This window comes from Chanos chanos, chromosome 12 (genome assembly GCF_902362185.1).
Source record: "Chanos chanos chromosome 12, fChaCha1.1, whole genome shotgun sequence".
NCBI lineage: Eukaryota > Metazoa > Chordata > Actinopteri > Gonorynchiformes > Chanidae > Chanos > Chanos chanos.
This window is the reverse complement of record NC_044506.1, coordinates 23,076,483-23,089,450: the sequence shown is the minus strand read 5'-3', so window position 1 is coordinate 23,089,450 and position 12,968 is coordinate 23,076,483. Positions and strand designations below refer to the sequence as shown.

Sequence of the window (12,968 nt, the reverse complement as noted above, 5' to 3'; positions counted from 1 at the left end):
ACAAACTGATAAATAGCGAACGGGTCACGGTGCAAACTGGTAATTAGTGAACGAGTCATGGTACAAACTGGTGATTAGTGAATGGGTCATGGTACAAACTGGTGATTCGTAAAAGGTTTCAAGGTCATGGCTAATACGAAGGCGATTCAGACAGACTGAGGATACGTGGCGCTCTCATGTAATGCCTGATGACGGTTTTGAAGTGTCCATTCAATCTAAGTCTACACTGACTACAATGAAAAATAATTATTAGTCTAGTTTTCTGGTAGACTTGGCTCATTTAAGACATAGGTTGGGTTATATTTGGATTGTGCAGTTGTACCAAGAACACTGCGTATGTTCCACAAATGTGAAAACTCTGGCATCACTTTACCATGAACATAACAAAATGGTTTCAGAGGAAATGGACCAACACCCTCCTCCACATGAGCCAGAGAGTCAGTTCCAACACCGTGAAAAGAACTCCAAAAATCCCACAGCCCAGTGCACACACTCACAGACTGTCACCAAAGTTGGGTCTGTGAATGCCCTCCTAACGACTTTACTATGATTTTTACTCATCTGAATGGGCAAGTGCATCTTGACCTTCACACCGCGAAGCCTGCCTCGCCCCATCGGCCCTGGGCTCTGAGGGTCTGACATTACTGTACAACACTCTATGAAACATTTGAAATACTTTCTAAGGACATTATGGGAAAACCATTTGCTTCACTGTTTGAACAAGACATTCCTGGAACATCTAAAAACATTCCTGCTGAAATGTTTTGCTAGCAGGGCTAACTATGCCATACAGGCAAGGCAAGGCAAGGCAAAGCAAAGCAATTTTATTTGTATAGCACATTTCACATGCAAAGGCACTTCAAAGTGCCTTACATAAAAATAGATAAAAAAGAACAGCATGGAAAAATAAAAAGATTAAGTAAACAGTACAGAAAACAAAAAAAGATTAAAAACAGTAAAATCCACAAAAAAGTCGCAGTGCATTTAAGAGTCAGAGTGCAACTAAAAGCAGCAATAAAAAAGGAGCAATTAGCAGCAATTAAAAGCAGAGGTGAAGATAAAAGTCTTTAGCATGTTTTTAAAAATGGCCAGGGTTGGGGTGCATCTAAGATCTTCCGGAGGTTTATCTCAGCTATGTGTAGCACAACAAGTGAATGCAGCTTCTTCTTGTTTTGTTTTAATCCTAGGAACAGTTAGCAGACTGGTCCCTGATGACCTGTATCGGTCCAGAGGGTTCATAGTGTGGAAGCAGGTAAGAGATGTACTTTGGCTCTAACCCATTAAGTGCTTTATAGACAAATAACAGTATTTTGAAGTCAGTTCTTTGAGACACTGGTAGGCAGTGCAGAGACCTGAGAACTGGCGGAATATGTTCAGCCGTCTTGGTCTGGGTTAGATCTCTAGCCCCAGCATTCTGTATGAGTATAGCTGCCTAAGTGCTTTTTTGGGAAAGCCTGAGAAAAGACCATTACAGTAGTCCAACCTACCGGAAATTAAAGTGTGAATTAGTTTTTCTATATCTTGTTTGGACATGTATCCTCTAATTCTTGCTGACTTGGTTTTTAGGCTTCAAAGAAAGGGAATCGAAATGTGCACCAACATTCAGCCTTCCTTCTTTGGCACCAAAGACAATTATCTCTGTTTTGTCTTTATTTAGTTGGAGGAAATTTTGGCACATCCAGTCACTAATTTGGTCAATGCACAGACGCAGTGAATCAACAGGAGCATCGTCACTTAGTGAGAGACCTATGTATAATTTAGTGTTGTCGTGTTGTTGTGGTAAGCAATTTTGTTCTTTTGCATAATTCAGCCTAGTGGGAGCATACAGAGGCTAAATAAGAGAGGTCCCAGAATTGAACCTTGAGGTACTCCACTGTCATGCTAGCTCACTCAGATGCGTAGTTGCCAATGGAAACAAAATAGTCATTCATTCATTTATTTATGTATCTGTTTCTTTTCTATTGACTCACCATTATTCTACATTGAGAAGCTGAATAAAGCCCACATCCATCTGTTCTTCACAACAGGTAATGAGAAAAAGTGTGGTCTTCCTCAGTTTGCAACAAGCTCTATCAAAACTTGCGCTCTGAAACCATAGATAATTTACCTGATAGTTTGGGCGATGGAGGAAGTAGTCTGGACATCCAGCTACAGCCATGGTTTCCTGAGTCAGCCCTGCCTTGTGTGTTGACAGCCTGAAAACGAGCCTGTAACACAGAGAGGAAGACAACAGTAATAAAAAGTAATATCATTCAAGCAAATGAAAGATGAAGAAAATGTCTGTGTCTACCAGAGGCTCTCTGCTACACATTACAACACATTACTCTATCACAAACGGCAGTTAAAGGCTGGAGTATGGAACTTGATTGGATGGAGGAGACTGTAACAAAGTAGGTTTGAATGGAGTGAATGAATCCGGGGTGAAATTCTCCACCACTCAGATCCTTTTTTTTTTTCTTTCTTTTCTTTTTTTTTTTTTTTTACATCTTCAACTATGCACACCCAAACTGAACTCTGCTCAGTCACCCTGGGTTTGCCAACACGTGGATCTCAGCATGTGCAGCCCAGGGTGTGGACATCTGGTATCGTATACAGGCTGTACATATGGCTTGTATTAGGACACGCCTCCTTACCTTACACAGCTCAGAAGAACAGAGCTGAGTTTTCATTCAGCTGACTACTGAGTATTGCAATAAGACAGTCAGTTCAGGAGATTCAGTTACAGTTTATCTAACAAGCTTACTCCATACCCCCAGAACCATCATTCGACATGTAACTATCACTTCAGATGCTGAACCGCAATTTGGTCCCTGAACCAGCTGGATTGAATTTGCATACATGCATGTATGTATTTACACATTAATTATCCCAGAGACAGTGTGGATGTACCGCACCAAAGAATCTGTCCTAAAACAGCCCTGCTCCCCAGTAACTTCATCAGAGAGCAAGAGAGAGAGAGAGAGAGAGAGAGAGAGAGAGAGAGAGAGAGAGAGAGAGAGAAATGGGTTAAAAGGGATTTCTGGAGAAAAGATTGAACAAGTAAGTAGAGGAGATGAGGAATGAGAGGGAGGGAGAGAAAGTCCAAACAGAACCAGTGTTTTGGTTTCTGCCTGGAACATTTTGATCCGATACACTTGGAAAGGAGGCTTGAGCGGACATTGGGCAGTTTTTGACAGTCCACTTAAACACAGTCTTTAAGCACTGGTTGTCCACTTCAAACCGCAAATGCATAGTGCTCAAAACAAGTCCCACAGCTCAGTCTGGACAGTAACTAGGTCTGGACAGCAGTGAAACTATGAGAGAAGCACCACAGGGCCCAGAGAGAAGAGACTGCAAGGTAGCTGCCTCGACAAAAACTGTGAATAAATACGCTAATCAGTGATTGCAGTACACGGATGGAATAAATGCGTCCGATGACATGCCACTTCTGAGGACTACACAGGATGCACAGGGACCAGCGCTTCCTGAGCGGCAGCTGGTCAAACATTAGAAATATCTGATTGGACAAAGCAGTGGTGTGGATTAGTCAGATAGGCCAAAGTGTTGTCCACCTGACCAGACCAGAGTTTCGTATATGGTCTTTTTCTTCGTCAGTCCTGTAACAGGTTAGACAGTATAATGAGGCTCTGGTTAAGGGGAAGAGTTCCTTTCCTCTGTCCCCCAAACAAAAACAAAAAACTTTCTTCACTTTGGCTTCTTCCAAATCCTGATAAGAAAAGGGAAATTTTCCAAGATATCCCTGCCATTAACAACGTGTAAGTGCCACTGAAGGATAGGTTTCATAAAGAACACTTCACAGTGCTGTCAAAGATTTCACTACGAGACAGATGCCAGTCAGTCTCTTATGTCAGCTAGTGCTCTTATCACTACAACATCAGCCATATCAAACAACATCACTACAGTATCAGCCGTATCAAACGATATCACTACAGTATCAGCCGTATCAAACGATATCACTACAGTATCAGCCGTATCAAACGATATCACTACAGTCAGTATCAGCCGTATCAAACAACATCACTACAGTATCAGCCGTATCAAACAACATCACTACAGTATCAGCCGTATCAAACGATATCACTACAATGTCAGCCGTATCAAACGATATCACTACAGTATCAGCCGTATCAAACGATATCACTACAGTATCAGCCGTATCAAACAACATCACTACAGTATCAGCCGTATCAAACAACATCACTACAGTATCAGCCGTATCAAACGATATCACTACAATGTCAGCCGTGTCAAACGATATCACTACAGTATCAGCCGTATCAAACGATATCACTACAGTATCAGCCATATCAAACGATATCACTACAGTATCAGCCATATCAAACGATATCACTACAGTATCAGCCGTATCAAACGATATCACTACAATGTCAGCCGTGTCAAACGATATCACTACAATGTCAGCCATATCAAACGATATCACTACAATATCAGCCGTATCAAACGATATCACTACAGTATCAGCCGTATCAAACGATATCACTACAGTATCAGCCATATCAAACGATATCACTACAGTATCAGCCGTATCAAACGATATCACTACAATGTCAGCCGTGTCAAACGATATCACTACAATGTCAGCCATATCAAACGATATCACTACAGTATCAGCCATATCAAACAATATCACTACAGTATCAGCCATATCAAACGATATCACTACAGTATCAGCCATATCAAACGATATCACTACAGTATCAGCCATATCAAACGATATCACTACAGTATCAACCGTATCAAACGATATCACTAGAATATCAGCCGTATCAAACGATATCACTACAGTATCAGCCATATCAAACGATATCACTACAGTATCAGCCATATCAAACGATAACACTAGAATATCAGCCATATCAAACGATATCACTACAATGTCAGCCGTATCAAATGATATCACTACAGTATCAACTGTATCAAACGATATCACTACAGTATCAGCCGTGTCAAACGATATCACTACAATGTCAGCAATATCAAACAATATCACTACAAAATCAGCTGTATCAAACAATATCACTACAGTATCAGCCATATCAAACGATATCACTACAGTATCAGCCATATCAAACAATATCAGGTGTATGAAACAGTAATGGTAGTAGCAGTAGTGTGAAGACAGAAAAACAGACCAGAAGCTGCATGACAGTGAGAGAAAGGGGGACAGGAGGAGAGAGAGAGAGAGAGAGAATGCATCATGGGATGATCTTGAGAAATGAATACAAGGAGAATGTAATGTCTTTCTGTTTTTTCCTTCTCTGAGTAAAAACACTGTGGCAAACATACGAAGGAGGGTGAAAATGTAGGGGTGACATGTCTGCTTTGCTCAGTGTGAAGGATGACCTTGCGTCACAGAATAAGAGGCAGGACAGGTGCTGAGCGATACCAAAGGGTGTAGGTTTTTTTTCTTTTTTTTCCCACACAGTGAGTCTTCAAGTGAGGGGTGTCCCAAATCAGACAGCAACAAGTGCCATCAATCCAAAAACAAAACAACAACAACAACAAAAAAAACACGTTTCCCTCAAAACTGAAAATAATAATAATAATCAATATAAAAAGAAACAAAGTCTCCACTATTTACAGATTTCCAAAACTTTTCCAATTACTAGGCTGAGTTTAAGTCTCAGTTCAGCTCTCCTCTCTTGTCACCCCCCTGTGTGAACGACGCTGGGGTTTTTAAGCTGGGGAGAGAAACCATTTCTAAGTGAACAAAAATGAACTTCGGACACACACAAAAACAGAGAAAGAGAAAGAAACATATAGACACAATCGTTTACAATCATTTAAAATTATAATAATTTACATTAATAACCCATACCAAATAGTACTCAATTAGAAATGTACACATTGATATTTTAAAATGCCTAGTTCCGTGATTTCTGAGACAACTTTAAAATCCCCCCATATTTCCCATAAGTGAGACAGTCCGCAGGAATGACATCATACCCCTAAAACTACAAATATCCCAGCAACATTGCAGTCGGGTCTTTCACGTGACAACCAATGGCCGCATCCACACCGTAAGTGTTTGACCAGAATACATTATTGCTCGGTGAGGGTGTGCAACAGTAGAATTCGAATAAAACTTCCTAACCGTCTAGTCGGCCACCCTAAACGGCAGAAAAGTGATTATTGTAGTTATGTTTTCCGGTGTAGATGCCGCCATTGCATTTCCTGTTTGCTACCATTTGTTGGTAAGCTGCGAGTGTGCATGAATAATAAACGTCTTTTTTTTTGTTTACACCAAGTATTATGTCATTTATTGCTTTTATGTTGGAATGGGCCGTAGCTCGGTTACACTTAGAGATGACCACGACATTTCCACACAAACAAAGCCTTATCAAAGCTGCTAATTAGCCTCATGTTCACTGTTGCTTTTCACAGTTTTAAAGAATATCAGGCCCTATACTCTATCCTTGTATATTTGCACATATATGACATGGCTATGATACATAAAACATTTCCTCTCATTCATTTTGTCTACAACACTATTCCAATGTGCAGGTACTCTCTACACTTTCTATGTTTTCAGAACTCTGTAATGAACAACTTTGAAGCTTTTTTTGTATAGGACAAACACAGAGAGAGAGAGAGAGAGAGACAGCGAGAGAGAGACCAGCTCCTGTTGGCTATAAAGGGCAATGGGTTTGGATCACTGTTGTTTCTCACATATTTCAAGGTTCATTTATCCAAGACTGTTATGTCACTCCCCTTCTGACACACACAGGAAAAAAAACCAGTGATAAACAATCATTTTTCAACAATCCGCAAACCTTTGGGAACACCCAGTGTCGTCCTCATCTCCTCTTGGTTTCGCAGGAAGAGACAGTCTACAGGAAATGATAGTCTACAGGAAATGACAGTCTGCAGGAACTGGTAGTCCACAGGAAAGATGTCATAGTTGTGGAAAAGAGTACATTTGGTTGGTCTGAAAAGCTTGTATGGTAATTTTAGGATCACTTTGACCATTAACCAGAAGAAGGTTCAGGTCCTAACAGTCTGACAAACTTGACTACACTACATAAATACTAACAACTGTAAAGCATTCTGGAAAAAGTACACCCTCTAAGGCGAAGAGCCAAGACAAACTAACTGGTCCAGTTTCTGTGCTCTGAGTATGCCAGCTGTGCAGTACAGTGCGCTAACTCTGAGGACGAAGAAGAACTTTTGTTTAAGAGTGAGAGTGGAATGCCAAGCACACATCCGTTACTGAGGCAGAGTGAAGGTGAGATGCACGCTGGGACACATTACTGACTGCTTGTCCTGAACCTGCAGTCCCGTTAGCATGTCCTGGCCACCCCTGGTTCCACGAGGGCCGGTCAGTACGCAGGCGAGACAAGTGTTACACACTTGTTGAATCTGTCTGATGACCGCATAAACCACATTTCACAGAAACAGTAGCGCTCTGCGTTTTTGGCCGGGCTCGTGATCAATTTATTTATCAGTTGTGCAGAGATATAACATTGCTATTCTGGCCCATGATCCTATTGCAATGCATTTAACAAAAGCTCTACCAGTGGTTTGATGGTGTTGGTGGTGTGGTCCAATTATAAAACCAACATTACAAAGCCAACATCTTCATAACACTATGAGTCAGTGTTGCTTATGGAACTGTGGATTATTCTGAATATATTGGCTGAGTGATAGTGACTGGGTTGTGTAACTTGCTGGAGGATATTTGGGGTAAACCCAGTGTCCGCAGAGAGACCTATAACTCCGAGTTAACGTGGGTATTTGGGCTCGACCAAACCAACTGAAACTGTGACAGAAACCGGACAAGTGAAAAATTTACCGGCCATCAGTCCAAGTTAACACAAAGATTCCACACAATAAACTAAATGTAATGGTGTATCAGTGAAACATTTAACCGCTAATTCGGGACAAGCATAATGATAACTGAAGCTGAGAAGTAAAACGTTCTCTCCAGAAAAACAAAAAGGTCTGCTTTCGTCTCAAGGTCAGTGAAAGAGTTACTGAAAAGAACTAAGAAACATACTGAAAAGAACTGAGAAACCTACTGAAAAGAACTGAGAAACCTACTGAAAAGAACTGAGAAACATACTGAAAAGAACTGAGAAACATACTTTTTTCATTTCAGGCCACATGTTGTGAGTAGGAAAAAACACAAACCTCCAGAAAGAGTGTAAATGTTTGTGTCGGGGAGTTAATCTCTAGCTCTCTGTATTAGAGTTACTGTTCATTTTTATCAGTGACCATGACCAATACACTTTTCATTCGTCAAACAAGAGCTAATTAAAAGCCAGTATATGTATATGTGTGTGTGTGTGTGTGTGTGTGTGTATGTATCTACATATGTTCCTAATGGGCTTAGCCACTAGGAACATGCACTATAGAATCTGATGGACTGTATAAGCGCTGTCCTTGATAGCTGAACCATTTTTTTTTTGACTTTCATACTTAAAACAAAAGTTATTACTAATTAATTTACACAAAGCCACGTAGCACTGCATGATTTATGCAGATGAACCTGAAACTATTGCTCACATAGGACGACAGTCATAAAGACTCCTCCCACGGCACTGAGAGGAGACAGGTTGTCTTATCTCACATAGGACGACAGTCATAAAGACTCCTCCCACGGCACTGAGAGGAGACAGGTTGTCTTATTAGGCTGCAGGTTCCATTGGGGAGTCATCTGAGAATGCGTGTTCGTATTTTTCGTTTACATTTTGTCTGCAGATGAATAATCACTCACTTATCACCATCTCCCCATTCCTGGTGATTTAGTGCTGATGGGGAGGTAATGGTCTCAGATGACTGGTGGCTGTCACGCTTTAGGAACAGCACACAAACAGATGGCCTCTCTGATTTCCAGGGCTTCTATAATCGCCAGTATAATGAGAGGGTCAGAGTGTGAGAGAGGAGAGAAGAACTGCGAATGCATGAAATTCTGCATGTGAGAGAGACAGAGATACAGACAGACTGGGGAAATGGAGACACAGAGATTTGCTGGAGGTGTGTTTGTAATCTTTTGACTCTCCCTGTTAGAGACATCAGACCTCATATGAGAACTGGAGCTTTGAGCCATCAGGCTGGGAAGTGTGCGTGTGTGTGTGTGTGTGTGTGTGTGTGTGTGTGTGTGTGTGTGTCTCTACAATGGACCAACTGAGTGAGCACAGACATACAACGTAAGGGAAAAAGTCAACAGACATTATATGGTGTGTACCAATGAAAGCCTCTTTAAGGCTGTAATCTTTCACCACACATCATCATGGTTAAAGCTAGGCTGAGACGGCCGCCGTACATACGCTGCTCTTAGAAACAAAGACGCGCTTTAAAACACTGCCATGACAACGACAAATATGCCTATTTATCATCACAACTACAAGCAAAAGCAGTGTCTCCTCCAGACATGGAGCAGTTTAAAATGAGACACACTGCCTCTCAAACCGTCCTTCACTCTCTCTCTGTCCCCTCTATCTTAAACCCTCATCTCATGTCCTCACATCCTCCGAGTGGGAACTATTCTATTTGACAAGGGGATTCTGACTAGCAGGTTACTCTTTTTATTTTTAGGTTCACACTTGGCCTGTGTGCACATAGAGAGGGAGGGAGGGCGTGTGTCAGAGAGAGAGAGAGAGAGAAGGAGAGAAAAGACACAGAGAGAGAGAGAGAGAGAGAAGGAGAGAAAAGACAGAGAGAGAGAGAGAGAGAGAGAAGGAGAGAAAAGACACAGAGAGAGAGAGAGAGAGAGAGAAGGAGAGAAAAGACACAGAGAGAGAGAGAGAGAGAGAACGAGAGAAAAGACACAGAGAGAGAGAGAGAGAGAGAGAGAAGGAGAGAAAAGACACAGAGAGAGAGAGAGAGAGAGAGAGAGAAGGAGAGAAAAGACACAGAGAGAGAGAGAGAGAAGGAGAGAAAAGACACAGAGAGAGAGAAGGAGAGAAAAGACAGAGAGAGAGAGAAGGAGAGAAAAGACGCAGAGAGAGAGAAAGTTATTATGCTCTGTCTTGGTTCATGCATGCCTGTTTTTCATTACAGGGCAGTCTCCTCAGTAAAGCCTCACTGAAGCAGTCTCTACTCTCTTACAGAAACACACGCTTACATTCACCTGGCTCACAGTCAGCTTTTGTTTTTAATAGTAACTGTTAAAGAGTAACATTACTACTATCACTCTTCTTACACTATACTAATCCCTATACATTATTAGAAACGTACATGGGTTATCTTTCATTTAAGAAATTCTCCCCATGACATCAGAGGATAGACCACACCTGCATTGGAGGAGAAGAAAGAGCCAAGTGTAAGTAAGACATGTATGAGTAGTTCAATAACGGAGTTAATGCCTCTTTTAGTGGTCCTTTATCATAAAACCACTCCCACTTCACACAGCTGGTCCTATCAGTACCGTTTCTTTTGGGTTTTACTTTAGTATTAGGAAGACACCGTATTCTGATTATGCTACAAATGCAAAACTGCTTTAAAAAGAAAAAGTAATATGTTTAATTGTTCAAATTTAGCAATAATGATTTAAGTTTGAAAGTCACTGATTGGTTGAGGCGCAGGCAGGCACAGAGAACAGAGGTGTACTCTGCTCGGCAGACGCATATGACAGAGGCTTGAAGTATACAGCAGCGGGGAAGGCATTTCAAAATCTCTGTTTTACCTCACTGACCTCTGTAAGACGACACTGTTAAAGCTCTCACTGCTAACTCTATGTGTGTGTATGTGTGTGTGTGTGTGTGCGTGTGTGTGTGTGTGGGGGGGTGATAGTGTGAGTGAGAGAGAGAGGTACAGAGAGAGGGAAGGCAAGAGAGACAGTCTCCCTGTCTCCCTGCAAGAGAGAAAGAGAGAAAGAGAGGGAGAGAGAGAGAGAGAGAGAGAGAGAGAGAGAGAGAGAGAGAAATGTATGTCTCGGCATGTCTTTTGACATCTTACCTTAGCATTTGTCTGTCTGATCATTTAAGAACCCCTCCCCCAAAACTGCAAAGCCCACCTCTGCAGCTCTAGCTAAACCAGAGCCTGCTATAGCCCTGCTGAGAACTGCTGACTAAGCTAGTTCTGCAATGTGTGTGTATGTATGTGTGCTTGCGCGTGTGTGTGTGTGTGTGTGTGTGTGTGTGTGTGTGTGTGAGAGAGAGAGAGAGAGAGAGAGAGAGAGAGAGAGAGAGAGAGATCTTGTATTAGTAATTTTGTAACTGCTCTCAGAAACAAACACAAACTCTTACTGTCCTAGAAATCACATCTCAACTGTATGTTAAATCCACTCATTCACAAATGAAACAGCCAGGTCAACACAGTACATTCTTACTAATCCATCTGCTTTTCTCTCTCAACTCAGAGAGAGAGGGAAGGAAAGAAGAGGGAGAGAGAGAAACAGAGAGAGAGAGAGAGAGAGAGAACAGTCAAACATGGTTTATGTCAAGGCTGTATCTGTATGCAGAAAACTGTCCATTACAGTTTGGAGCAGATTTAAGACACCTCACAAAACTGCCACATAAAACTTTCAAAACCTTGCTAGACGCAGTGACGTAGCTTGAAGCCGATCACTCTCTGCCTCTGAGCATTCTGTGACGTGCGTCTCAAGCTTCTTGAAAGTTGTTGTGACAACAATTTTAATTCTTACAGCTGTTCAGTCTGCGTGAACCTAAAATGCCTCACACACAAAGTTTGTAAACACTGGGTGGCAAAACAGTGTCACACACGTCCACTGATACAGCCTCCACTATTTTGTAACTGGATCCCTCAAAATTTCCCTCGGCTTCTACGGTTCCACTTCATCTTTCTTCCAGCTGACAAGCTGGAAAACTCGCAAACTGACAACTCAAGCATTATAAATTAGTCTATGTTTAAACGCAGCAGAAAGCGTTAGACCTAATTCATCTTCACAATACGTCTGAGCATTACAGCATGCTTCACGTCATTAGCCAGCGTTTCTTCAACTTGCCTTCATTTCCCCACGCGGCAAAACTAGCATCTCAGGAACGCATGACATCTACAGGTAGACGTTTCAGTTTGCGATGTCAGTTGGGTAAACAATTTCAGTTATGATTCTTCAATGAGAATAACAATTTCACAGAAGAAAATGCATATCAGACAGCCTTATACTGATTTAATTCGAAATCTCACCTCCAAGGGAGAGCACTTCGAGCACAAAAACTTGGTTCAGGCGCGTGCACAGCGCCAAACTGAAAAAAAAAATACGTTTCGGGGTTAGATTTCTACCAGGGCACCGTGGCAAGCGTCCTTCCCGCGGTTTGCATTCCCGAGAAAAACCAAGCTGTATCCACATAAGTTCGGCTCAGCTGACTCCTTCTAACACACGAGGGAGAGAAACTCCTTCAACCCCGCCCCTACGCACAGACACCTCCCTGACTTGAGGCTTGACTTTTTAACCCCTTCGGTCACAACATTGTGCCGAAAGTTTTAGCGTTGTTGATGTGCTGATTCACTGGTTGAATACAAAATTACTAAGGATCTATAAAGAATGACCTTGTTTGAGCTGCACTGTTCATTAAAAAAGCATTTTTACATGAGTCAAAGCAAACATAAAAAAGGGTTTTAAACAGCTGATTTGCTTCTTTTGTAACAGGATATGAGACAGCAGGTAAGTTATTAAAACCTTTCAAACTCAGCTCCTCTACAATGGTACTACTCAACATTGTCTTCCCTATAGGCAGGGGGTACAGACACTGTACAGATTAACTAATGTGAAAATGTTTTGGGTCCTGTGGCAATGTATGGTGACCTCAAGCGGTGGTGTGTCCCATCCAGTAGAGTCAGTAGTTAACACCACTCTGAGTGGAGTGAGGCTGCTGTTGCAGGCTCTGTAGTGTAGGATATGATAAGCAGAGCAGTGTCTGGGGAGTATGTTTTCTATGTGCTAGCTTTCCGACCCAGGCCACCATAATCACAGATATCTAGCACCTGTCAAACCCTTCTGATCCTCCACAGAAGACGGTACGTTTTATATGTTCAGTTGTATT

At 41.8% G+C, this 12,968-nt stretch overlaps 1 protein-coding gene across 1 annotated transcript in view; it reads right to left on the bottom strand.

The window, feature by feature from the left end:
* Nucleotides 1-12,242, bottom strand: part of grb10a (growth factor receptor-bound protein 10a) — a 58,661-nt gene extending 46,419 nt beyond the window's left edge. The window contains exons 1-2 of the mRNA XM_030788762.1: nt 12,112-12,242; nt 2,108-2,207 (exon numbers count right to left, since the gene is read on the bottom strand). Of these exons, the coding sequence (XP_030644622.1) occupies nt 2,108-2,158 (51 nt within the window). The 5' untranslated portion in view covers nt 2,159-2,207; nt 12,112-12,242. The remainder of the gene's footprint in view (nt 1-2,107; nt 2,208-12,111) is intronic.
* Nucleotides 12,243-12,968: the final 726 nt, after the last annotated feature.